This window comes from Ursus arctos, unplaced genomic scaffold (genome assembly GCF_023065955.2).
Source record: "Ursus arctos isolate Adak ecotype North America unplaced genomic scaffold, UrsArc2.0 scaffold_19, whole genome shotgun sequence".
NCBI classification, from domain to species: Eukaryota; Metazoa; Chordata; class Mammalia; order Carnivora; family Ursidae; genus Ursus; species Ursus arctos.
The window spans coordinates 45,575,141-45,602,202 of NW_026622863.1; the positions used below are offsets into that span (position 1 = coordinate 45,575,141).

At 53.6% G+C, this 27,062-nt stretch overlaps 1 protein-coding gene across 1 annotated transcript; it reads left to right on the forward strand.

The window, feature by feature from the left end:
* AXL (AXL receptor tyrosine kinase) lies at nucleotides 1-26,993 on the forward strand. Its single transcript, XM_026482242.4, has 20 exons — nucleotides 1-382; nucleotides 1,542-1,764; nucleotides 2,313-2,413; nucleotides 2,933-3,109; nucleotides 8,058-8,138; nucleotides 8,281-8,396; nucleotides 11,837-12,047; nucleotides 12,344-12,483; nucleotides 12,799-12,949; nucleotides 13,158-13,184; nucleotides 14,616-14,748; nucleotides 15,046-15,137; nucleotides 17,443-17,538; nucleotides 17,701-17,778; nucleotides 19,197-19,289; nucleotides 19,686-19,807; nucleotides 20,404-20,513; nucleotides 23,743-23,902; nucleotides 24,381-24,517; nucleotides 25,134-26,993. Exons 1-20 carry the CDS (start codon nucleotides 319-321, stop codon nucleotides 25,483-25,485), a joined length of 2,664 nt encoding a protein of 887 aa, XP_026338027.1. The 5' UTR covers nucleotides 1-318; the 3' UTR covers nucleotides 25,486-26,993.
* Nucleotides 26,994-27,062: the final 69 nt, after the last annotated feature.

Below are 27,062 nucleotides of genomic sequence, written 5' to 3' on the forward strand. Positions count from 1 at the left end.
CCTCTCCTCCCCAAGTTAACCCCTCCAAGCCCAGGTGGCCCCCCTGGGCTCCGGCCGGTGGGCGGAGGCAGAGGGGGAGCCAGGGGCGGGGAAAGGGTTGCCCGAAGTCTGGGAGGGAGAGTAGGAGGCTGGGGAGCGAGGAAGGCAGCCGCTGAGCAGAGCCGGCGAGGGGCCCCGCCGTGGCAGGCAGGCAGTGCCAAATCCGGGGAGCCCAGAGCTGGGGGGAGGGCCGGGGACAGCCCGGCCCTGCCCCCTCCCCCGCAGGGTGCCCAGCAACTTCTGAGGAAAGTTTGGCATCGTTTGCGTGGTGCCCCGAGGATGGACAGGGTCCCGCTGGCCTGGTGCTTGGCACTGTGCTGCTGGGGGTGCGTGGCCCCCAAGGGTGAGTGATGGGGGCCCGTCGGGGGAGGACCACCCAGGGCTAGGCTGGGGCAGGAGGGAGCGGAGTGGGGGTGGATGGCAGGTGCTGGGGGGAGTCTGGGCTGGCTCGAGGAGTGTCTTTGGGACAGCAGAGAGGGAGACAGGGAGGCACCGAGTCAAACGGGGCGGCGGGGGGGGGGGGGAGAGGCCGGGGAGAGAAAGGGGCTCAGAGAGGAACAGGACAAGAAACAGAAACTGGGAGGGTCAGAGACAGAAAGAGGTGGACACAGAGGGAGACAGACAGAGAAGCTGGGGGCCCGAGTGGGGCCGGACTTGACTCAGGGGGCCTTAGGGAGAGGGGCTGAGCTGGGGGCTGCCCCGGAAGGAATCTTCCAGAAAGGAGTACGAAGTCAGGCAGTGGGGTGAGGAGGGCTCCGGAGCTCTAGGGGAAAACCCTTGTCACTGTCAACCCCCCCCCACACACACACACTTGTCCTTACCCCATCACTGTCTGCTCCATCTCTGGGACGGGGGTCTCTGGAGCCGGCTCTAGCCCACCATCTCTCTGGGGCTTCATTTCTCTGTCCCGATCTCCGGCTTTCTCTCTCCCTACTTTCTAGGTGTCTCTATAATGTCTCCCTCTGTCTGTCTCTGTCTCTCTGTCCGTTTGCCTCGGTGTCTCTCCCCCAACTTTTTTCCCCTCTCAGGGGTATCTCTCTCCTCATCTCTCAACCTCTGTGTCTCTCGGGTCTCTGTCCCTTGCTGTCTCTGACTCCTCATGCCTGACTCTGGCTGGCTTCTCTCTGTCTCTCCTTCCCTGTTTCTCTCTCTGTCTCCTCTCCCACCCCACCTCTTTTTCTTCCGCACCATCCACCAGCCCAGTCTGTCAAGTCTCTAGAGACCCTAAGGGAGGGCAGCGGGGGGCAGGGGCTGGCCCTGCCGGGCAGTCCAGGGCGTGGGAGGCTGCCAGATTCCCGGCCTACTTCCCAATAGACCAAGGATCGGGGCCTCTAGGAAGGATGGAAGCCGGACCCCAGTCCCCTGGGAAGTCTCCCATCCTCCCCCAAAGCCTCCGCCCTCCACCCCCCTCTGAGGTCACTTTACAACTATGTGGGCCTAAGGGCCTGGCAGGCTGGGAAGAGAGCAGGGGTTCCTAAGCTAACTTCCCCATCTCCCTGCAGGCACACAGGCGGAGGCAGACCCCTTTGTGGGGAGTCCAAGGAACATCACCGGTGCCCGGGGACTAATGGGAGCCCTTCGGTGCGAGCTCCAGGTTCAGGGGGAGCCCCCCGAGGTGACCTGGCTTCGGGACGGACAGACGCTAGAGCTGGCAGACAGTACCCAGACCCAGGTGCCCCTCGGTGAAGACGGGCAGGATGACTGGAAAGTGGTCAGCCAACTCAGGTGCCCAGCCTCCCCCACCCCGGCCAGCCGCATGCCTCCTGATCCCTGTCCCCTGCCCCAGACCTCCATCATACAGTGGGTGAAAAATTATGGGCAGGAGCCCCACCTGGGCTGGACCCCCAGTATGGCCGCTCGCTAGCTGTGTGGCTTGGAGCATGTGATGTAACCCTGGCTTTCACTTTCCTCTTCTGTAAAACGAGTTAATAATAGTACCCACTTCTTAGCTCTGAGGAGTTTCTAGTCCAGACCCCCACTCTTTCAATTCTTTTTTCTTTTTTTTTAAGATTTTATTTATTTATTCGACAGGATAGAGACAGCCAGCGAGAGAGGGAACACAAGCAGGGGGAGTGGGAGAGGAAGAAGCAGGCTCACAGCGGAGGAGCCTGATGTGGGGCTCGATCCCGTAACGCCGGGATCACGCCCTGAGCCGAAGGCAGACGCTTAACCACTGTGCCACCCAGGCGCCCCCACTCTTTCAATTCTGATGACCCCTACCCAGTGTCCAGTGCTGACCCTGAACCTTTCTCTCTCTCCTCTTGCCCTGTTAGAATCTCCTCCCTGCAGCTCTCAGACGCAGGGTGGTACCAGTGTGCGGTGGTCCTGGGAGGAAAGACCTTCGTGTCCCAGCCTGGCTACGTTGGGCTGGAGGGTGAGCCCTGGGTGCAGAGGTCATGGGTGGGCAGGAAACCTGAGTGGACAGAGGGTGCTGGAGAATTCAGGGGACATGCATCCCGGGAGTGTCAGAGATCTTTAGAGGGTCCGGGAAGCTGGGGAGTCTCGGAATTACTGGGGGCAGGCCTGGGTGGGATTATATGTCCTAGGGAAGAAGACATCTTGGGGGTTGTGACATGTCCTAGGGTCGACATCGTTGGGGTAGGACATTCTGGGGATCGGATAAGGGGTCAGAGGTACAACTTAACCCTCTCCCTCGCCCGTGGGGGCCGCGCCTTCCTCACTGGCCCCACGGATCAGACACAGGTGGGGGAGTCAGGTATTGGGATCACGTGTTTTGGGGGTAGAGGCCTGAGGAGTCAGACATCTGAAGGAAGTTCAGGTGTCCTGAGGGATCAGATACCAGGGTCAAAGAATCCACAGCCTGCAACATCCTAGCAGTGAATCAGACACTTGGGGGGCTCAGAGGGACCTCAGCAACTACCCCCCCCCCCAGGCCTGCCTTACTTCCTGGAGGAGCCTGAGGACAGGACTGTGGCCGCCAACACCCCCTTCAATCTGAGCTGCCGGGCGCAGGGACCCCCAGAGCCTGTGGACCTACTCTGGCTCCGAGATGCTGTCCCCCTGACTCTAGCCATGAGCCATGGTCCCCAACAAACGTTTCGAGTTCCAGGTAAGTCCGGGGAGGCGGCCAGCTCAACATAGAGGGCCAGGCAGGATGGGAGTGGGGAGCAAGGGAGCCTTTCATGTCCCTGTGTGAGTGTCTGCCTGTCCCTCTGTCCTTCATTCTCTCTCTTTTTCTGTCCCTGTCTCTCTCTCTGTCTTCTCTTTTTATCTGAGTCTCTCTGTCTCTGCGTCTCTATTCATATCTATCCCTTCGTTTCTCTCTCTAAGCTTTCTCAGTCCTTTTCTCTCTGTCCTCTGGCTCTCTGTTTCTCTGTCTCTTTCTGCTACTCTGTGTGTCTGTCTCCCTGTCCCTCTGTCTCTCTTCACCCCCCCCCCAGCCTGTCTGAATACAATTCTTTGTCCCTGGTTTCCTCTGAGCTGTCCCATGGCCCAAATGTGTGTGTGGGCCTGATGCCCCTTTGTCAGCCCTTGACCCCAAGCCGGGCACCAGAAGCAACCAGGCCCTCCTCTCCTCCACCTCCTTCAACCTGCCCACCTCTGTATGGGAATAGCTTCACTGGGGGGACAGAGCTGAAAACAGAGGAAGAGGAGAAAGTGGGAGACAGAGAAGGACAGTTACAGGGAGAGAGAGAGAGAGAACAAGAGACGTGGGAAAGGAGAGACCACGGAGGTAACCTAAGATGGAGAGAGACAGGACAGGGAGGTCTGAGTGACAGCCGAAACTCTCCTAGCTTCAGGGTCACCATCCCCTTCCGCACCACAGAGACAGAGACGGGGCAGGACCTAGCTTGGGATCACAGCGAGGTCAGAGGTAGCACTAGGGCCACCGGGCACAGAGACTTCTCCCTCACTGGGGAAGGAGAGATGGAGGAAGACAGCCGGCTGAGGCTCAGTCAGAGGGAGGCAGCTGGACCCTGGAGGGCATCAGCTTCCTGCACCCCCAACCTGCTGCCTCTGTCTGCTGGGCTGGGGAGGGGACTCCTGCCTGAGGGTCTCCCGGGCTAGAGGGAGGTGTCCACATTCTCAGCATTCCGGGGGCCCTGAGTGTGCAAGGAAGAGGTGGTGAGCATGCCAGCCCCTAGAGGGGTGACTCAGGCCCGTGGCTCTGGGGTCTGAGTCAGCCTGGCAGGACCCTGGAGATGGGAAGAGAGAGGGGGATGGGTCACCCATCCATCCCATCCCAGGAAGGAGAAATGGGCATGAGAGGGCCCGTGTGTGTGTATCAGTGTGTGGTAGAGCTGCGGGGGGAGGGCGTCTGTGTGTGTCTCAGCGTGTGTGTGTGAGGTCTGGGTGTGTATGTATCCATGTCCCTCTGGCCCCGTGTCTCAGTGTGCCTGTCAGCATTAACCTCTAGTATGAGGCTGTGCTTTAGGGAAGGCCGGCTTAGATGGTGTTTAGTGTGCGTGTGTCTAAGAATACCCGTGTCAGCCTGGTGTCTGTCCTCCTTCATGTTTGTGTGTTCACAGCTGTGACTCACCGCGTAAAGGTGGAGTGGGGGGGGGGCTGGAGAGATGGCAGAGTGAGGTGAGGCAGTGTTTTGTGGCTATTTTGCATTTAGCTCCCTGTGGAGAAGTGACAGTGTCACCTCACAGGTGTGCATCAATGGGTGTGAGTGCGTCTCGGTGTGGGCACCTGTTTCCTCGTGCCGGCAGGATGTATCAGTGGACAACTTGGTGTTCCTCGGTGTGTTTCCACTGACTGGCTGTCCCTGTGTATTTGTCTGTGTCCATGCGTGTGTCCGTGGTTTCCACGTATAGGTCCCAAGGTGAGTGTGCTGGTGTGTGACGCTCGCAGGGACACCGTATCTGCGTGTGTGTGTGTGTGTGTGTGTGTGTGAGAGAGAGAGAGAGAGAGAGAGATTCACAGCAGGCAGTAACGACTCGCTCTGCTTCTGTCCGGTCTCCCCACGTATCAGCCTCAGCCCCGATTGTCTCTTGGTAGATAAACTTACCAACCAGTGTGTATGTGTGTGTCTGTGCCCCCTCTGTGCACACGGCAGCTGTGTGTCTGCGCCAGTGTTTACGCAAGCGTGTGTTTTTGTATAGTCTGCTTCTCCGTAACTGTGTCCGAAGCAACCTGAGTGTCCAGCTGTGCTTGAAGGAGTGGCTGTATTGGTTTGCAAGCCAGTCAGCATGAACCTTATTCCTGTCCCCGTGTGTATCTGCTGGACCACTTCGACTTCCACGTCTGTGTGTTGCTCGCTGTGTGTGTTTCAGCCTGCAGGTTTGTGTGTTTGGCAGGATGTTGCGTTGCTAGGTGTTTGCAGTCAACGTACCTATGGTAGATTGTGCCTTCATGTTTGTGGATATACGTGTGTTTCTTTGTGTATGTACGTCAATGTCAGCCCCTGTGTAGATACGCGCGAGTCACCGGGTGGGTACTGGTGTCCTTGCGTGTTTGTGACATCAGCCCTTAATGTAGCTTAGCCAGTGCCCGGTTTTCTGTTTTTGTGCCAGTAACGGCCCCTGTATGTTAAGTGTGATTCATTGTGTGTGCGCGCGCGAGGGTGGGGGGAGGTGCTGTGTCAAGGAATTTTGTCCGTTTGTGTGTGTCTGTCCCTCGATCTGACTCAGGGCGTGCCCCCTCTCCTTCCATCCCTCTGATTCCCTTGGAAAAAGCGCGGGGGTGTGGGGAGGAGGAGCGGGAGAGGAGAGGGAGCGGGACAGTGCATCTTGAAAGCACATCTGGAGTGGGCCCGCTCCAGTCTCGGAGGGAGAGCCCGCTGAGGGGGGGGGGGGTCCCAGGCCCCTCCATCCCTGCTCTCTTCGTCTTCAGGGTGCGCGCTGAGGCCGAGAAAGGGGGATCCCGGGCCGTGCGCCCCCCGGTCGCTGCCGGAAGTGCCAGAGCGGGAGGGGGGCGCCCCGGTGACTCACGCGGGGGCAGGAATGCTGCGGTCGGAACAGGACCCGGCTCCAGAACTCCCTCCCGCCCCGGGGCTCCTCGGGCGGGCAGCGCCAGCCCCCGCGCGGTGACCCTGGCGGGCCCCCACGTGCCAGGTGGCTGGACCGGACCCAAGCTCCCCGCCCCCTCCGGCAGCCGGCCAGGGGCTGTCCTGCCCCTCCCCCGCCGGCGGGGGCTGCGGCCGGGCACCTGACCTTGGCTGGGAGCTGCCGCCTGGGCAGCGGCGCTGGGAAGCTTCCCTGCCCACCCCCTTCCGGCCTGGGCCGACTTTCCCTCATTCCACTCCCTCTGCCGACTGAGAAAAGGAAACTTTGTGTCTGCGGGTAGATGGTGGTGGTGGTGGTGGGAACACAGGCACGCCCGCGCTCACACACACACACCGACCGAACAAGGAGATGCACACAAGCCTGCGACATCCATACACACACACAGGACTGCGGTCACAAGTGCAGACTCAGGACTTGGTCCTCTCACACCCTGTCCCCGCGCACTGTGCGTGTGTCTGTATTTCCCTGTGCGTGCATCCCTGGGATGTCCTATAGCTGCGTGTGCTGTGTATGTCTGTGTTTGTCTGTCTGTGTCTCGTGTTTGTCTCTCTGCTTGCGTCTTTGTGCATGTGTGTGTCTGCCTGTGTCCCCACCACCGCCACACTGGGGAGGGGAAGCAATCCACCCCCAGACACCCAGAAACAGTTACTCGAGACACATATTGGGGCGCCGGGGTGGGGCGCCAGGGTGGGGCGCCAGGGTGGCTCAGTCGGTGAAGCGACTGCCTTCATCTCAGGTCATGACCCCGGGGTCCTGGGATGGAGCCCCACTTGGGGCTCCCTGAGGGAGCCTGCTTCTCCCTCTCCCCCTGCTCATGCTCTCTCTCTCAAATAAATAAATAAAATCTTAAAAAAAAAAAAAAAAGACACATATTAAGTCACTTACCCATGGAATTACCCAGGCTCCTATTTCTACAAACATACCCAGAAACACTCGGAGGTACACAAGGGCACACACATAAAGTCATTCACTCATTCAACAAGCATTTATGGAGCACCTACTGTGTGCAAGGCCATCGTGGGCCTGGGGGCACACAGCAGGGGACCTAACAGACAGAAAGCCCAGTCCTCCTGGAGCTGATGTATGGCAGAGTTGACAGTGAGCAGGACATACAGGTAATAGGTAAAGTGTGTTGCGATGAGTAGAGCGGAAGAAGAAAAGTAAAACTGGGGAGAGGCTAGATACGGACGTGAGGTCCCAGCTCTGAACGGGGCAGCCGGGGACAGTTGGCGGAAGAGGTGGGATCTGAGTCCCAGATGTGAAGGAGGGCGGGAGGGAGCCACGTGCACATCTGTGGGAAGACAGACGGAACAGAAATCAAAGTTCCCGAGATGGGAACGTGTCTGCTGCCTGTGTTCCAGAAACACCTGGAGGACAACGGGGGTCGGTAGGAGCTGAGCTTAGAGCTTATGAATGAGTGAACACCTGTAACCTTACACACACCCATGAGGGCCTGTTTCTTAAGTGTGTGTCTACCAGGGATACATGCCTCTATGTGTGTCTGTACGACTCAGTGTGATCTGTCTGTGTTTGTGCAAGTATGTGATTGTGTGTGTGTGAATGTGTCTGTGTGTGTGTTGGCGTGTGTCTAGGTATGAGTATGTGTGCTTTTGTATGTGTGTGTATAACTGTGTTGGTGTATGTGCCTGGTGTGTCTGTCTGCATACACGTATGAGTATGTGTGTTTGGCATGTGTGTTCCTGAGTATTGTCTGTGTGAGCATACGTGTGTCTCTGTGTGTAGGTGTGTGTGTCTGTGTGTGAGTGTGTATATGTGCATGTGTGTCTCTATCTATGTTTGTGCCCGTGTGTGAATGCATGTATGTGTGTCTCTGTGGTGGGACCTTAGGACAGAGGCCACCAGCCTGTCCTTGGTCTGGGGATGGAGGCCTGTATTCCCAACTCATCCCTTCCCCGCCCTTCAAGCAGGTGCCCTTGTGGGCTACACTGACTGTCAGGCACGGCATGGTAGGAGGTGGCCCAGCATGGCCTGGGAAACCCTCCTTCCTCTCTCTGACACTGGGCCTCTCCTTCGATGACTCCCCAGGCTTGAACAAGACGTCTTCTTTCTCCTGTGAAGCCCATAACGCCAAGGGGGTCACCACATCCCGCACGGCCACCATCACAGGTGACAGGAAAGGGAGCTGGGGTGGGGTCAGAGGGTGTGGGGTCTGGGCCAAAGGTCAGAGCTGGGATAGTGGACAGGAGGGTGGAGGGGAGCTTTGGGCAAAGGCCCCCCAGGGTCAGTCCCTCCCCTCATCTCTCTGCAGTGCTCCCCCAGCGGCCCCGCGACCTCCACCTGGTTTCCCGCCAGCCCACAGAGCTGGAGGTGGCTTGGACCCCAGGCCTGAGCGGCATCTACCCCCTCACACACTGCACCCTGCAGGTGAGACCTCAGATTCTGCTCGGCACTCCCTCCGCCACACATAAGCCCCCAGCCCCTCCCTGGGAAACCAGCCCTTGCCAGCCATTCGTGTGCTGAGAGACAGTAGAGCCTCCAGTTACACCAGATGTCCTGGCTTCAAATCCTGACTCCACCAGCAGTGGCGGCAGGAGCTTGGACCTGTGACTTAACTTCACTGGACCTCAGTTCTCTCATCTGTAAAATGGTCTGATAGGCGTGTTGTAAGAATTCAATGAGTGAGGGCAAGGAGCAAACTTAGAACAGTATTAGGAACATAGGAAGTGCATAATAAACTATCAGCTGTTTTATTTTTATTTTTATTTTTTTCGTATTAGTAATATTGACTCTGGCCAGACTGGGAAGCCCGAGACAGCAGGGCTCAGAGCCATGTCTGTCACCACCGGATGCCCACAGCCCTGGGCTTCTCCCATCCCAGCCCTGATCACTCTGGGTTGTCACTGTCTGGGGGTGAGTCTGTTTCCCCACTGGACTGGGAGCTCTGGGAGGCCTGGTCCTGGCCTGTCTCAGTCACCACTGGGTCCTCACCATTGCCCAGCACAGGGTCAGACCTAGAGTACAACACGTTTGCTGGAGGAGAACTGAAATGCTCCAGATGAAAAACAAACACAGTTCTCTGAATACGAGACCCCGTTCTGGCCTGGAGTTCTTTGAGATTTGGAAGTGGGAGTGAGGGTGGGACAGCTCCTGCCACGACAGATGACAGTAATTAGTAATGACCAACTTTTCTGGAGCGTCATGGGCCTTGTGTTGTGGCTTTCTGCACACCCCCTTGTGCGTTTACGGAGCAGGGTCTGTGGAGACACCCGCTTTGCAGATGGAGACGCTAAGGCTTAGAGTAAACAACTTGGCTGGCCAAGATCACAGCCCGGAAGTGGCCGAGGTGGGATTCGAACCCTTGTCTCCTCAAACCCAAACAGCCCCCTTCCCCTCCTTAGAGACCATTCAGAGCCAGCGTTTGATGAAATAAGAGCTGTCTTTCTTGCAGTTACGTGCCCTGGACTTTATCTCACCCACTTGTCATTTTAACCCTAGAAAGTAATCTGCTAATCTTCCCGTTTTCAAGGTAAGGAACTGAGGCCCAGAGAGGGGAAGTGGCCTGCCTTCCCCATTAGCTTAAAAGGATAAAACTGATTCAATCCCCAAGACTGGGCCCACTTGGGAGACCCTCAAATGCCAGGTCAGGCATCTGTTGTAACCCCACCCACGCGCGTCCAGTGTCAAAGAAAAGCAGAAGTGTGTCCTCTTCCTTCTCCAGGGCTCACTTCCTGCTGTGCCTGGCCTGGGGCAGGAGGGTTCGAAGGGGAGGGTCACAGGGAAAAGAGAAGTGGGAGTGGGCACCAGGAGGCTGACTGTCTGGACCTATGTCCCTGTTGTGTCCCCTTTGTCCCAGCAGAGGTTCCCCTTCCCATCTGTCACAGCAGGTCAGAGAGCAGGCATGGGACAGCTTCCCCCCCCATCCTGTTACCCACTATCTGCCCACCTCCTTCCAGGCCTCGTGGTGGGATCCTCTCCCCACAGGGTCTGTGTGACTTTGGGCAAGCTGCTGAACCTCTCTGGGCCTCGGTTTCCTTCATCTGTAAAATGGGAATGAAAAAAGAAACTGACCTCAGAGAGTAGTGGTAAAAAGTCCGTGAGTTCATCAGGATTGCACTTGCCAGGGTGCTGGACACGGTCGGCACTCAAGAAATGTTAGCCGTGAATAGCCTATGCAAACCGGCTTACGTGCGGGGTGTCATTAAGCCTCACAGCCTACCAGATAGGAACTCTTGGATGCCCATTTTCCAGAGATAGGAACAGAGACTCAGAGAAGTAAAGATACTTACTCTAGGTCACACAGCAAATGATCCAAACGACCCAAAGAATCTTGGGTCCCCACCAGTGAGCAATAAACTCCCTCCGAACACTAGGTGTGTCAGTGTGGATGGGTCCCCTGGTTGCTCCCCATCAGGGGAGGGGGGATGGCAGCCTCCTTGCGGTGTGGGGCTGTGATGGTGTGGCCATAGAGGGTTTGTGGTTCTGTGTGACAAGGCTGTACAGATGTCTTCCCCTGCTGTGGCCCCTGCCATGCTGATCGTGCTACTCCCGGGGACCAGGCGAGCATCCCAACTTGGGACGCTGAATAGGGCGTGCAGAGTTTGACACTGGTAGCCCGGCGACCTCTCTCTCTCTCTCTCTCTCACACACACACACACACGCACAATAATAACAATAAACACTCAGTGTGCACAGCCTCCTCTAAATGCTTACAAGCATCAATTCAATCAATCTTGCAAGCTAGGGAGCCATTGTTGTTATCCCATTTTACAGATGAGGAAACTAAGGCACAGTGCTAGGGGCTGGTGGAGGCTAGATCTGAACCCCAGATCCAGCGTCTATGCTTAGCAAGCTCTGCTGCCTCTGGACAGAGGAGAAGTATTGTTACTATCGCCGATGTTCTTATTTATTTTAAAATTTTAATTTATTTGGGAGAGAGAGAGGGAGAGTAAGCACAAGCAGGGGGAGGGGCAGAAGGAGAGGGAGAGGGAGAAGCAGGCAGCCCGCTGAGTGTGGAGCCCTACATGGGGTTTGATTCCAAGACCCTGAGATCATGACCTGAGCCAAAGGCAGACACTTGACCAACTGAGCCACCCAGACGCCCCAAAGCACAAGTTTTGAAGACAGGTTGGGGTCTAGTTCCCAGCTTCATCAGTGACATGCGGGTGACCTTGGGCAAATGATTCCATTTCTCCAAGACTCACTGTCATCCTCTGTAAGTGGGGATGCACACGGTACCCACGTACAGGGCTGAGGTCAGGGTCAAATGAGTTCAGATGTGTAAAGGATTTTTCTTTTTTATTAAGGTAAACATAATGGGCATAATCTTTGGTGTATACCTAGATAGTTAAACACGAATATTCGCCCATGTCACCACCTTCCAGATCACCACCCACCAGCTCCCCGCAAGGATCCCTGAGCCTCCAGAGGTCCCCACTCTTCTGACTTCTCTTGTAGGATATTGCTTTTGCCTGTGGTTGAATGTCATTGTCATCGTCGCTGACCACCTGCCATGTGCTGTACAGCTTGTCCTACATTCAGGGCTTTAGGCAGCCCGGGAAGGCACTCGCTCCTCCAAGCCCCCATGTTCCAGATGAGGAAACTGAGGCTCAGAGAGGGAAAGTCTTGCCAAAGGTGGCTTTAGCGAGTGATGACAGAGCCACTTCATGGAACTGGGTAGTCTTCTCGCTTTGCAAATGCAGGTGCCCGTGTTACACCAGCATGGAACTCACACACACACGCACACACGCACACACACACACCCTTGCAAAGTTGTGTCATCACACTGGGACCACCACTACCGACTTGTGTGACCCCTCTTGAGATTTCGTGTCTGTCCTGTCCTCACACCCCTTCCCTCTCCCCAGGCTGTGCTGTCAGACGATGGGGTGGGCGCCCGGCTGGGAGAACCAGACCCCCCAGAGGAGCCTCTCACCTTGCAAGCGTCTGTTCCCCCTCACCGACTTCGGCTGGGCAGTCTCCATCCTCACACTCCTTACCACATCCGGCTGGCCTGTACCAGTAGCCAGGGCCCCTCACCCTGGACCCACTGGCTCCCTGTGGAGACACCAGAGGGAGGTAAGAAGGGGCTGGTGTGAGGCAGATGTCACTCGCTGCTCGCATCAGTGCCACCTCCAGCATCTCCTGTCACCCATTTACCCCATGTGGCCTCAGTCCTTCCCACCCAGCCCCTGACTCCTCAGCATGGCCCACTGGCATTTCTCCCAGACCTCTTCCCTGTGCTTCCTCTCATGGGAGGCCTTCACGAGTTGCCCACGCGCATGCCCTTTGCACATTGGTCCCACTTCCTGGGAACAGGGGAGGGGGTCAGGAAGAGGTGGGGGTGCCAGCTTCCCCTCTTTCCTGTCCTCCAGTGCCCTTGGGCCCCCCCGAGAACGTTAGCGCCATGCGGAATGGGAGCCAAGCCCTCGTGCGTTGGCAGGAGCCAAGGGCGCCCCTGCAGGGCACCCTGTTGGGGTACCGGCTGGCCTATCGAGGCCAGGACACCCCCGAGGTGGGTGCTGCTGGCGGGGCTGGGGAGGAATGGCTGGGAGGAGAGAGATGGGGAGGAGATGGCAGAGCGGACAGGACAGTGGTGCGGGTTGGGGTAGTGCCAGTACCAGTGGAGCTGATTGTGGAGTGGGCATGGGGATGGAGAATGGAGGTAGGGGTGATGGTGAGGGATGAAGGGTAGGAGAAGGTAGGGGGAGGGGCTGTGGGGGAGGAGGGGGCTTGCGAAAGATGGGGACTTGGAGGCCAAGGGTGAAGTCTTAAGACTTAGGGGCGGGGGGTGGGAGCTCTACCCTGATGCTCCATCCGGATGTCCTAGGTGCTCATGGACATAGGGCTAAAAAGAGAGGTGACCCTGGAGCTGCGGGGGGACAGGACTGTGCCCAACCTGACGGTGTGTGTGGCAGCCTACACTGCTGCTGGGGATGGACCCTGGAGCCTCCCTGTGCCCCTAGAGCCCTGGCGCCCAGGTAACTCCACAGTCCTGCTCAGCCCCCTGCAACCAGTTCGCAAGGACCCTGTCTCGCCCAGATACCCCTACTTGCTCCCTGTACCTTTCAGTGTTACTTACCCCAATCCAGGCTCTTTTCCCACCCGAAATCTTACTGAGAGCCTCACCCATGTCACACCAGTCTTACCTCTCTGAGCATGTCCTGCTTCTGTCCTTTCTCCTCACAGGACAAGGACAACCAGTCCACCAGCTGGGTAAGGCTTCTCACCCTCTCTCCTCCCTCCTTTCGCTCAGCGCCCACTGAGGACCCCATCACCACAAACATACCCATTGCCATTGCTTTCATGTTTCTCAAACTCATCACTCTAATCTTCTAATTCTTGGGTTTGTGCGGTCCTTGATGGTGTTGCCTGGAGTGGCCCCATACATCGTAGGTACTCAATGAATGGTGGATGGATGGATGGATGGATGGATGGGCAGACAGATGAGTTATACCCCACAAATCCATCCCTCTCAAATATTTCTCCAGCAATTCTCAAACGTTCCTTCTACACCCACTGTATCCTCATAGTACTATTACAGCTCACCTCTTGTAACTAAACCTACTACCGTCAAGTACCCCTTACGTGCCTTCCTGCCTTTCTTTGCGTACCCTTTCCACACTAATCCCAGCCTCCTTTCCCTTTCATCCTATTACAATCCTATGTTCCTCACCCATGCTTCCCAAACCCAGTGCACACCCACAAGTCTCATTCACAAAGCGCACAATTTTCACACCTTCACCATACATCCCACATTGCAAATACTGGGAAATTTGGGTCCACACTATCACACACGCTTGAGTTCTCCTTGTGTACCCATTGACACTCCTCACCCTTCACCAATCCTAACCCATTCCCACTCTGCACAGCCCCACACCAAACTCCTGGTACACTCAGCACGTATCCATTCCCCCCTTTTTACACACCATTTCAGCTCATCCTGTGTCCACACTCCTCTCACACTAGAGTTACATCCTTAGAAATCACTGCTCACTACTTGTATCTAAAACTCCGTGGGCGCCTGGGTGGCTCGGTCGTTTGGGCATCTGCCCTCGGCTCAGGTCATGATCTCAGGGTCCTGGGATCGGGTCCTGCATCAGTCCCTGCTCAGCAGGGAGCCTGCTTCTCCCTCTCCCTCTGCCCCTCCCCACTACTCATGTGCTCACTCTTTCGCTCTCTCACTCAATCTCAAATGGATAAAGTCTTTAAAAAATTAATTAATTAATTAATTAATTAAATAACAAATAAAACTCCTTGACTAGTCCTCACTCACATACCCCAAATTCCTCCAACACTCCTCTGACATTCTGTGCACCTTTCTTTGCACATGTATTTCCCTCCCATCCTTCGCTTTATGGAAACCCCTCCATTGTCCGTGCACACTCAAGACCATTCCTTGGCCATTTGTCCAAAAGCCTCATACTCCTTGCACACACCCCACACACCCATCCTATGCTCCACACATTCTCTCCCCCGCTCACCTGTTTTCCACACCCAAGTCCATCTCCTCGGATAAGGGAATGCACCCTACCACATGCCTCATTATCTATTTCACATCTGTCTCCCTCCAACATCACATCTTTGGGGCCCGGGGAGGAGGATCCAGGGCTTCCTCCATGACCTGTGTACCGTACCCCCCGACAGTGAGTGAGCCCCCAGCCCCTGCCTTCTCATGGCCCTGGTGGTACGTACTGCTGGGAGCAGTTGTGGCCGCTGGTTGTGTCCTCATCTTGGCCCTGTTCCTCGTCCACCGGCGGAAGAAGGAGACCCGCTATGGGTGAGTTGGAACTACGTGAGTAGGGAGGCGAGTGTGCCCTGGGATGGAGAGGCTGGAGTCAGGGAGACCGTGAGGAGGCTGGTGTGGGACAAGAGATTACCAAGAATCAGAATGAGATCAAGGGTGTGGGTAATGAATGGAAGGCAGAGCTTAGAAGTCCAAGACATGATCAGCTAAATTCTGGAGGGGAGTGTGGGCAGGGCATGGGGTTAGGGTGGTGTTCACTTTCACTGCTGTCAGAAGGAGGGGGTTGCACCTGGTTCTGCCCTGCCCTCACCTCCTGCCCATTCCCCCCAGAGAGGTGTTTGAACCAACAGTGGAGAGGGGTGAGCTGGTGGTCAGGTACCGTGTTCGCAAGTCTTACAGCCGCCGGACCACTGAAGCCACCTGTAAGTGAACCCCACACCTCCCCGCCCTGGTGGGGGGATAACGAGTATAGAGATTGGGGCCTGCTGGGCTTTTGTCAATGTGTGAACCAAAAGTTTCCAAAGATCTTGGAATGCTAGGACATTAGAACCACAGACCCTAAGAACAACGGAACTGTGAAACCACACAGACCCTTAGAATAATAGGGCCTTAGACAAAAAAAATCATAGAAAAACCAAACCACAGTGCCACAGGATCCTAGAACAATGTAATGATGATGATGGTAAATATGACAATGATGGTGATGAAAAGGACGAAGATGGTAGGATGATTGTGAAGCCAGTGATGACAGCCAACCCTAGCACTTCCTATGTGACAGGTGCTAAAATGTCATTTAATTGAATCCTCACGACAACCCAATGAGGTAGGTGCGTCACTCCCCCCCACACACACTTCGTAAATGAGGAAGCTGTGGCACAGAGTGGTTAAGTAACTTCCTCAAGGCCACACAGCTTGCAAGTTGGACAACTGGGTTTCAAAATCAGGTCATTTTGCTCTGAAGTCCATCCTCTGAACTGCCTCTTCGAATTATAGAATGTTAGAGAGGTAGAGTTGCTCCTGGCCGAAACAATCACAGGCTCAATACTATAGACCCTTCAGATCTTGAAAACCCAAGGTCCTTAGACCTCTAGACTCTTGGTGAGACTGTGGAGTTATGGAGGGTCCCAGCTATGAAGGGACCTCCAAGGCCACCTCGTCAAATCTATTCATCTTTCCAGCTGGGGAAACTTAAATCCAGAGAGGAAAGGGACAGAGTGATGTCTCTCCCCAGCACACCGTGAGAAGGCTGCCGGGGCCCCAGGGAGATATCGGAAGGGGCTGGGAAAGACATTTATTTAAGAGGAGCAAGAATAGGAAGCAAGGAGGTCATGGCGTTCCAGTGGAGTAACGTGCACCAGCGGTCCTCAGAGTGTGATCCGGGTCCCTGGGGGTCCCTGAGACCCTCTGCAGGGGGTCCATGAGGTCAAAACTATTTTCATAACAATTCCAAGATGTTATTTGCCCTTTTACACTCTCGTTCTCCCACACGTGTTCCGTGGAGTTTTCCAGAAGCTCTCTAATACGTGATGATGTCACCACTCTGTTGGTCGATGAACATGTGGCTGTTTATTCTTGTGTTTGAAAAATCTATCCACTTTAATTTTGACTACAGTCCGTGTCGGTCTGTATAAGCCCCCTGAACGAAAGCTCTTTGCCGTCCTCAGTAATTTTAAGAACGTGAAGGGGTCCCGGTAAGTTTGAGAACTGTTGCTATAGAGCAATGAGAATAAATTACAACCATGCACAACAACTACATTACAGCCGTCTCAGAGACACGGTGTTGAGTGAAAGAAACCAGACACAAAAGAGAACATAGTATGGGATTCCACATTGATGATAATATCCCCAAGCAGGGAAGGCCAATCTATGGTAAGAGAAATCAGGAAGGTGGCCAGTCTTGAGAGGACAGGTCATGATCTGTTCTTGACCTGGGTGCTGGTTACACTGTTGTGTTTGCTTTGTAGAAATCCACTCAGCTGGGGCGCTGGGCGGCTCCGTCGGGGTTGGTGTCCAACTCTTGGTTCCGGCTCAGGTCATGATCTCATGAGTTGTGAGATCAAGCCCTACATGGGGAAATCCCTACTCAGCAAGGAGTCTGCTTGAAGAGTCTCTCCCCCTGCCCCTCCCTGCCCCGCTCAAGTGCGCACTCTCTGTAGAATAAATAAATCTTTTTAAAAAGTAAGGGGGGGCACCTGGGTGGCTGTGTTAGTTAAGCAATCAACTCTTGATTTCAGCTCAAGTCATGATCTCAGAACTGTGAGACTGAGCCCCATGTCAGGCTCTTCGCTCAGCAGGGAGTCGGCTTGGGATTCTCTCTCTCCCTCTCTCTCTGGCCCTCCTCCCAATCTCGCACATGGGAGTGTGCGCTCCCTCTCTCTCTCTCAGAAAGAAATCACTGAGCTGCTCCCTTATGATTTGTGCAGATTATAATTCAATAAAAAGTTAAGAAATATTTTTAGCAACTGGTATGGCAGAACACTGACCAATTAGGGCGCCCAGTGGTGCAAGATTATATGCCCGGCTCTAACCCTTTAGCTGCTGTTTTGGGAGAAGATTCAGGGAGCCTAGAGGAGGAGCTAGGGTGGGATGTGTGCTCAGGGCAGTAGCTGGTTTTGAATTCAGAAGTATTTCAGTATTTTAACAATGGGCACATCCCTCTTGACATCCAAATGTCTCCTGAGTGTCAGCCCTGCTCCACGGCTCTGTCCACTCCCACCCCCCATGCAGTGAACAGCCTGGGCATCAGTGAAGAGCTGAAGGAGAAGCTTCGGGATGTGATGGTGGACCGGCATAAGGTGGCCCTGGGGAAGACGCTGGGAGAAGGTGAGTTCCCCCCTGCCCCCCTCCCCCCCCACCCCCCCACCAGCACATGCGCACATTCCCCTGAACCATGAAGTCCTTCACTTCCCCACCCATACCCAGTCACAGGAAATGCAGTCCCCAAAAGCCCCTCTGAGGTCAATGTCTCCCTCCGGTCCCCTACAGGAGAATTTGGAGCAGTGATGGAGGGCCAGCTCAACCAGGATGACTCCATCCTCAAGGTGGCCGTGAAGACAATGAAGAGTGAGTCTGTGCTTACATGTCCGCACAGATGGGACCCCCAACCTCTAACCCTAGGCTTTTTCCCTATGTCCGTAACAAGGCAGAAGAGCAGAAAAGCGAGTAGCAAATTAGCCCTGCCACAGAATCTCAGGGTTTCCAGACAGGAAGTGGAGTCCATGCTCGGTACTTCGACAGAAGGAATTTAATAGGGGGAGGTTTACTACAAAGGCACAGGAACAACTGGGAGCAGTGAGGCTGGAGATTAGTAGTAGCAGTACCTTACTTCCACCCCAAAGCCTAAAGGGCAGAGGGAGGAAGTGATGTCACCAGAGCCCACGGCCAGGGTGGGATTTGGAATTGCAGATTTGGAGACTGCCTTGTGGGAGCTTGAAACACACAGCCACCATCAAGGCAATGCTGGAAGCAGTAAGGGACAAGGTTAAATACCCCAACTTCTCCCTCTCTGCCCACCCACCTGCCTGTCTCCCATCAGTGCTTCCCATTGGCGAACTCCAACAGGAAAATGGTATGAAAGGGAGCCTGGGAAATGTAGTTTTTGGGGACTGGCCTCCTAAGAGAACAGGGGAAGGTCTGGAATGAGGCACACTTGGCCTCCACATTAACCAGCTGTGTGATCTCAGGCAAGTGACCCTCCCTCTCTGAGCTGAGTTTCTTCATCTGGAAAAAAAAAAAAGATCATAATATCCTTGCCTCCTGGGGTGAGCCAAAGCACTTAATGCTGGAGGTGTTATGTAGTATGTGCAATTAATGTGGACTGCGACTATATTATTTACATGGTCAGAGAGGGTAGGAGCCAGACCAGGCTCACACAGCACAGGAAGTCCAGGGCCAAGTCCTTTCCATACAGGGAAGAGGCATTGAGGGTCAGGCTCTGGCTGGTGGTGAGGGAAGAAGGATGCTTTCTTAATCACTGGGGCTAAAAGCTTGGGTTATAGAGTCATCAGTGTCTTCCATTCATTCATTATTGAGCACTTCTTACGTACCAGATTACGTACCAGATTACGCTCTTCACCTAGGTTTGAGTCCCAGCTGTGTGATCTTGGGTGAGCTGCTTTGCCCCTATGAGCCAGTGTCTCCAGTTGTAAAAAGGGAGTAATCGTATGGATCCCCAGGGAAGCAGCCTCACATGGGGACCTCAGAGCCGGCCCACCTGGCTTTCACTTCTGCCTCTTCCACTGCCAGCTGTGTGTGTCCTTAGGCAGATTCCTTAATCATTCCGTGCCTTGGTTTCCCCATCATTAAATCGGGGAGAATAGGAGTTGCCCCTCAGAGTTAATGAGTTAATGTCTATATAAAGTGCTGAGTGCAGCACCAGGTACTTAGTAATCATGTTTGATGAAGATGATGATGAAGGAGAGGAGAGAAAGAGTCCTCCCTCCCCTCCCCTCCTCCTTATCCATCTTCCTCTCTCCCCCAAGTTGCTATCTGTACAAGGTCGGAGCTGGAGGATTTCCTGAGTGAAGCCGTCTGCATGAAGGAATTTGACCACCCCAACGTCATGAGGCTCATTGGTGAGGGAGGGGCAGGTTTAGGGCATCTACAGGCTCCGTGGAGGCCACTCCAGAAGGAAGACCCCTCCCTCCAGCCCTGGGAAGATCAAACCGCCAGGCTCCCTGCTCCCCCCTCCCTCAGAGTCAGCAAGCTCCCCCCTCCTTCTTTCCCTCAGCTTGGAATGTGACCTCTGACCTTTCCCAGAAATAGCTGAGGTCCCCAGGAGGGCTCTGGAAACTTCCCTGGGAACAGTGCTGGAAATGGCTTCTCTGAAGCTTCGTCCTTGCCACCCACCCCCCACCCCCCAAAATTTGGAAGCTAGATTTGAGGGGGAGGGAGAGACATAGCTGAGGGAGGGGATGGCTTCCCCTCCTGCCCAACTGGAGTGACAGGGCTGCCTGGGGCGGGGGGTTCAGGCGTCTGTTTCCAGGGTTCCGAACGAGAGGGCTTCCCGGCACCTGTGGTCATCTTACCTTTCATGAAACATGGAGACCTGCACAGTTTCCTTCTCTATTCCCGGCTCGGCGACCAGCCAGTGGTGAGGGACATTTACTTGTCTGGTTCACAGGTATTAATGGAGTACCTGTCAGGTACCCAGCACCGCTCAGACACTGGGAAGACCATGGAGCTCTCGTGGAGCTGTGTGCCGGGGAAGGCACCAGCCAATAAATAAGTTAACAAATAAATAAGCAAGAGAACTTTAAGTGCTAGGAAGGAAACAGAGTCAGATGAACCACAGAGAGGCCAGGCAGTTAGTTTGGGTGGACAGAGGTTTTACTGAGGAGGTGACCTTGAAGGCGGGAAGTGGGGTGATCTGGGGAGAAGCAGTTCTGGCAGAGGGCACGGCATAGACAAAGGCTTAGAGGCGGGAACAAGTATAGTCTGTCTGACAACCAGAAAGGAGGCCCCTGGCTGGAGCGTAGGTCGCACGTCCAGGGCAAGGACAGTAGGACATCAACTTGGAGGGGATTATATAGGGCCTTGTTGGAAAAAGGTTGGGTTTAATTCTTGGAGCCATGGGAAACCACTGCAGGGCAGAGATAGGCACACACAGGAAGGGAAGGAGGGAGGGAGGAAGGAGGGATGGATCTCAGGGAGGCTGCTGACCTCTACTCCGTCCTGCTTTGCCCCCAGTTCCTGCCCACTCAGATGCTGGTGAAGTTCATGGCAGACATAGCCAGTGGCATGGAGTATCTGAGTACCAAGAGATTCATACACCGAGACCTGGCCGCCAGGAACTGCATGTGAGTGCTGAGCCTTCCACAGACGACCCCCCCCACCGCCCGCCCCGTCCCGTCCTCAGGGGAACCGCATCCCTCCTTCCAGGATGGGACAGGGGTCTAGACACACATACCCCTCAGACAGACCAGAACTCAGGACTGGGATAGAGAGGTCAGCAAGGGGATTGGAGAAGCCTTCCTGGAGGAGGGGGGCCTGGACCTGAGATCCTGGAGGGGTATTTGGATGTGGCAAGAGGGTGGGTTCAGTGGGCGGCATAAGGTGAGCAAAGGGGCAGAGATGACCGATGACAGTGGGGACATTGAAGCCTCATCTCTCTCCCGCTCTGTGCTGAGTGCCTTGCCTGGGGCTGCCCTTAGGAAGGGGCCACACTGAATAAGGGGACCAGAACCCCCCCCCACCGCCCTGCCAATAGACATGCCAGAAAATAGGCCAGAATTAAACTAAGGTGGGGTTGGTGCATGTATTTATAAACACAGGCTTTGACTATTAATTTCCTTACAATATTGGAGCTGGAGAACCAGAATCTTCTTCAAGACGTGTAAACGTTCGCAGGACTCTTGGGGATATGAACGTTTCTTTATTTTCCTCCAATTCTTTATGTGGAAAAAGTCCAGTCCCACAGAAAGGTTGAAAGCATTGTGCAGTGGACACCCATACATCATCGTGGTGGGGATGATGCCATATTTCTTCTCTCTTCTCTGTCTTTCTCTCTTTCCTCAACCTCTTCAAACTGAGTTGCCAAGATGGTGATACTGGACCCCTAAACCTTCAGTAGGTATCTCCTAAGAATGAGGATTTACACGTAAATGATTACAGTTCTGTTGTCACACCTAAGATTAACCATAATTCTGCAACATAACTTCATATCCATCCAATCCATATTCAGATTCTTCAGTTGTCCTCCGAAATGTCTTGTAGGGCTGTTTTTCCCCCCAAAATCAGAATCTATTCAAGGTCCTCCCAATGCATTTGTTTGTTATGTCCCTTTGGGCCTTTTTAATCTGGAATAGCCTCCCCCACCACCACGTTTGGTTTTGTTTTGTTTTTTTAAGAGTTTATTTATTCACTGAGAGAAAGGGAGTGTGCATGCGTGTTAGGGTGGGGAGGAGCAGAGGGGGCAGGAGAGGGATAAGCAGACTCTGCTAAGTGTGGAGCCCTACAAGGGGCTCAAGGCAGGGCTCGATCTCAGGACCCTGAGATCATGACCTGAGCCGAAACTGAGTCGGACATGTAACTGACTGAGCCACCCAGGCGCCACCCCCCCTTTTATATTTTTACGGCATATTCTTTTGGAAGAGACCAGGCCTGTTGTCTTGTAGGAATGACATATATGTGTCTGTTTCCTTGAGGTGGCTTTTGCCTTGTTCCTCTGTTCCCTGTATTTCCTGTTAACTGGAAAATGTATGTAAAGGCTTCAATAGACTCAGTCGAAATGGAAATTCCTTTCCTTCTGCAACTTGGGCTGATCCTAGGCAAGCCCCCTATGAAACAATGGCACTGAAAATCAGAGTAGACCATCCAGTGTAATGCACCTGTTGCTTTTTTTGTTAAGTTGAAATATCGAGGAGTGCCTGGTTGGCTCAGTCAGTGGAGTGTGCAACTCTTGGTCTCCAGGTTGTGATTTCGAGCCTAATGTTGAATATAGAGATTACTGAAAAAAATCTTAAGGGATACCTCACTGGCTCAGTGAGTAGAACATGTAAGTCTTGATCTCGGGTTATGAGTTCAAGCTGCACATTGGGCATGGAGGCTACTTAATAAATAAATAAATTTTAAAAATCTTTTTTTTTTTTTTAAAGAAAGTTCTTGGGGCACCTGGGTGGTTCAGTCAGTTAAGCGTCCAACTCTTGATTTCTGCTCAGGTCATGATCTCAGGATCGTGAGACAGAGCCGTGTGTCGGCCTCTGCACTGGGTGTGGAATTGCTTAAGATTCTCTCTCCCACTGCCCCTCCCCCACCTCCTAAAAAATAAACAAATAAAAGGAAAAGAAAAAAAGAAAGTTCTTTGAAAAAAAAATTGAAATTCTTTCTCACCTAGTTGGCAACTAGCCACTACCCCAAGCCTCCCACCCCCTCCACAGCCACCAGCCTGGAAGCCTAAGCATCACCCCTCTGCCTCCCTGCCGTGATTCTCTGACCTTCCCTGGACCCAGCAGTTGAAGGTTAACTCCTGCCACAGGAGGGGCCTCCAGGGTCTGCTCTGATTGGTCATTGCCCAAGCCCATCCCCCTAGCTAGAAATCATCAATTCTTAAAAAAATAGAATCCCAAGAAACTCAGATGCAAAAATTAGAGAATCTTCTATTTATATAAAGCACAAAAGCGAGCAAAAGCAATCCATGCGTGTTAGGAGTGAAGATTGTGGGGGTACCTGAGTGGCTCGGTCGGTAAAGTGTCCGACTCATGGTTTCGGCTTGGGTCACTATCTCATGGGTGGTGGGATTGAGCCCGGCATCCCACTTTGGCTCTGTGCTCAGCAGGGAGTCTGCTTGAAGATTGTCTCCCTCTGCCACCCCCCAAATAAATAATCTTGAAAGGAAGGGAGGGAGGGGGGGGAGGGAGGGAGGGAGGGAGGGAGGGAGATTGGGGCTTCCCTTGGAGGACTAGGAAGGAGGACTGGTAATGTGTTTTTTTCTTTCTCACACTTAAAAAAAATCAATGTATATTTTACATACACACCCTAGGTGTGCAGCTCAATGAATATTTGCTTGTCTGTAGACCCACCTCTACCAACCAGCACTGGATCAAGACAAAGAACATTTCTAGGCCCTGGCAGGCACCCTAACGGACTTCCCAGTCACTGCCCCAAGGGGAAAGCCCTTATTATGGACTCGAGTCCCCTGTTTTTAAATGTCACGTAAATGGAATCATGCAGTTTGTACTCCTTTGCGTCTGGTTTCTTTCGCTCAGTGTGATGTTTTTGAGGTTAGCCCACATCTCTGTACATATTGGTTAGTTCCTTCTTTTCCTTTGCTCTGTGGTATTCCTTATTCAGGTGACGTCCCACAATGTTCTGTTTCTTAATCTGGGTGATGGTTACATGGGTGTGTTTATGGAACTTCACATGGAGGGAACAAGACGAGACACATTTCCCTTTGGTCTGGGGTTGACAGATCCTCACCCCCAAGGAGGACAGCCAGAGCGGGGGATGGAGACGCGTCTGAGAGTGAGGGCAGGCTTCTGGGTTGAGGGGGCAGGGCGGTCACCCCATTCCTCTCCCCAATCTGGGCAGGCTGAATGAGAACATGTCTGTGTGTGTGGCGGACTTTGGGCTCTCCAAGAAGATCTACAATGGGGACTACTACCGCCAGGGACGCATCGCCAAGATGCCAGTCAAATGGATCGCCATCGAGAGCCTGGCTGACCGTGTCTACACCAGCAAGAGCGATGTGGTAGGTGCCGCCCTGACAGGAGTGGGGGGCAGCACAGGGGCCTGACCACAGGGGTTAGGCATGTCTGGGGGTGTGGTGGGCATCTGTGAATGGTGGTGTGGACATGTTGGGAATATGTACAGGTCCACGTGTGCATGGTGGCAGGTTCATACGGGGGAACGCGTGGACAGTTTAGGTTGGGAGAGGCAGTGGTAAGTATGTATATGTGTGTACAGCCAGGGTGTGAAGGGCAACACACGAGACCATGTGTCTGTGAAGTGTGTATGGATGTGTGCATGATGACCATGTCTGTATGTGCACAAAAGTGATCTCTGGGAGCATGTCCCTGCGCCGGGTTGCTATGAAGAGCTAGGAGGCACCTGCTAAAGTCGCTGTGGACATGTGTGCACATACGTGTGGGTGTATTTATGAACCCATGTGTTTGGGGTGTCTTTGTGCAGGAGAAACCCTCTAATTCTCTCCCCTCTACTCCCCACAGTGGTCCTTTGGGGTGACGATGTGGGAGATTGCCACACGGGGCCAAACCCCATATCCCGGAGTGGAAAACAGCGAGATTTACGACTACCTGTGCCAGGGAAACCGGCTGAAGCAGCCTGTGGGCTGTCTGGATGGACTGTGAGGATCCTCAGGACCCCACCCCACCCCCACCCCATCCCAGATTTCACTCCAAAACCCTGAGCACCCACACATGGCCCCAACCCTCTAAAAGCTGCAGAGAATCCCTCAGACTGTTGAGGAACCCATGCTGAGATCCCCCACTTCCCCCAAATTCTAATTCACCCCAGACTCCTGAGCACCTGTACTTCCCCCAATGTTCTTCAACACCCAGGACCCTCTGCCAGCCCTCCAGTTTGCCATCTTGAGCTTCTCCAAACTCACGGGTCTCCTCTGAGATGTCCTCCGGATCCTTTAGGATAGAGCTTATCAAACTTTGCTGTCTCACAGCCCACAGAGGAGAGCAGAGCATTCATCCAGCGCTTTGAGGGCAAAGTCTGCTGTAGCAAACCCTCACTAGAACACCACCCGATACCCAGAGAACTTCCCCAAGACCCTTTCCAGCTCCCGAGTGTCCCAGGACCCCCCTTGGAAACTCTTGAGAATTTCCAAATCCCAATAGAAGCCCCCAAACTGCTCATGGTTCCTTCCAGTTCCATGAAATGTCCCCAGACTCCCAGAATGCTCCCCTTCTGAGCTCCTCCTCAGTCTCCCACCCCTCACTTTGCCGCCCTAGGTATGCGCTGATGTCCCGGTGCTGGGAGCTAAACCCCCGGGACCGGCCGAGTTTCTCAGAGCTTCGGGAAGATCTGGAGAACACGCTGAAGGCCCTGCCCCCTGCCCAGGAGCCCGATGAAATCCTCTATGTCAACATGGATGAGGGCGGGGGTCATCCTGAACCACTTGGAGCTGCTGGAGGAGCTGACCCCCCAACCCAGCCTGACCCTAAGGATTCCTGCAGCTGTCTCACTGCGGCTGAGGTCCATCCCGCTGGACGCTATGTCCTCTGCCCTTCTACAGCCCCTGGCCCCACCCTGCCTGCCGACAGGAGCTCCCCAGCTCCCCCAGGGCAGGAGGATGGAGCCTGAGACGACACTCCACCTGGGACTCCCTCTCAGGACCCAAGCTCGGCACTGCCACTGGGGGAGTCTCCCCCCAACTATTTCCCCACTCCAGGTCTCACTCCCGACTACAGCCTTCTCTTCCTACCTACTGCACTTCCCCCCCAGACTGATCCTCTCTCTTCTCCATGCCTCGGTGTCCCCATGTGTAAAAGGAAGGGGTTGGGCTGCAATCCCTAAGGGTCCTTCCAAGTCTAACATTCCAAGATTCTAGATTCTAAGGTTTAAGGAGTCTAGATGCAAAGGTTCAAGGTTTCAAAGATGCTATTAGTCTTTGGCTCTAAGGACCTAAAATCCCAAAGTGTCTAATTCTAAAGTGCCAAGGTTGCAGACATGGAATTTGCAAGGCCTATATTCTAAGGCTCTGAGAGTCCACAGCTCGAGATTTTTCTGGTTCTAGAATTCTTGATACAGCCCGCAAGATTTTAGGTTCTGAAGCTCTAAGATTCTAGTTCTAGGATCCAAGGCTCTATGATTCTAGATTTTGTTTTTCTGGGTTTCTGAGTCCTTACAGTATACGATTCTAGATTCTGCAATTCTAGACACGGAGATTCTAAGGCCTAATGTTCTAAAATTTGAAGTTCTAAGCCTCTTAGACTGTAAATCTTCTGGTTATAAGACTACATCATAAGCCTTCAAGATTTTATCTTCTCAAGTTCTAAGATTCTAATAGTGGTTTATTATAAGTTCTAAGGCTTTATGATCCTTGAAGCTCTTATTATGAGATTCTGGATCGTAAAGATCTAAGATTCTAGAATCTGCAATTCAAAAGTTCTAAGAGTCTAAAGATGGAGGTTCGAAGGTCTAATGTTCTAAGATGGGATGTTCTAAGACTTAGTCTAAGAACCTAGATTCTGTGTCTAAAATTCTAGACCATATGCTTCAAGATTCTAGATTATTAAACTCTAAGATTCTAATGTTGTTCTGTTCTATGTTCCAAGACGCTCTAGACTCTATTGGTCCAAGATTCTGGATCCTTAGCATCTAAGGTATAAGACTACAGTTAGTTGTGACTAGCTAGATAACCAAAGTTCTAATCATTTCTAATGTTGGACACATTTAGGTCCTATGCTGCAGTCCACCTTTCTAGGATTTTAGTTAAGGGTCCAAGAATCCACAGTTCTAAATCTTAAAATCCTAGGCACTGTAGTTCTATGATTCAAACGTTGTCAGTTTCTAAAGGTCTACAGGTCTAGAATTCCAAGGTATGATTCCAAGGTTCTAATCTTATGGTATTCTTCTGTGTGACTCTTGCCTTTTGAGCCACCTCTGCTTCCTCCTCCCCTCATGTGGGGGCATGCCTCCCCTCAATCCTGTGCAATAATGCATTGGGGATGCCTCCTTTCCCCAGGAGACAATTTCTCTCCTTTTGGGCCATGCTGCCCCCCTGAGCCAATCCCTCAAGCCCCCTGTACAGAGGTGTGGACTCTGGCACCTCCGGAGGGGCTCAGATCACATAAAACTTTATAACCACACTTCTGTCTCCTCTTGTTTCCACTCAGCTGTCACGTGGCCCCTCTCCCTGGCAGCTCCGTTTCCCTATC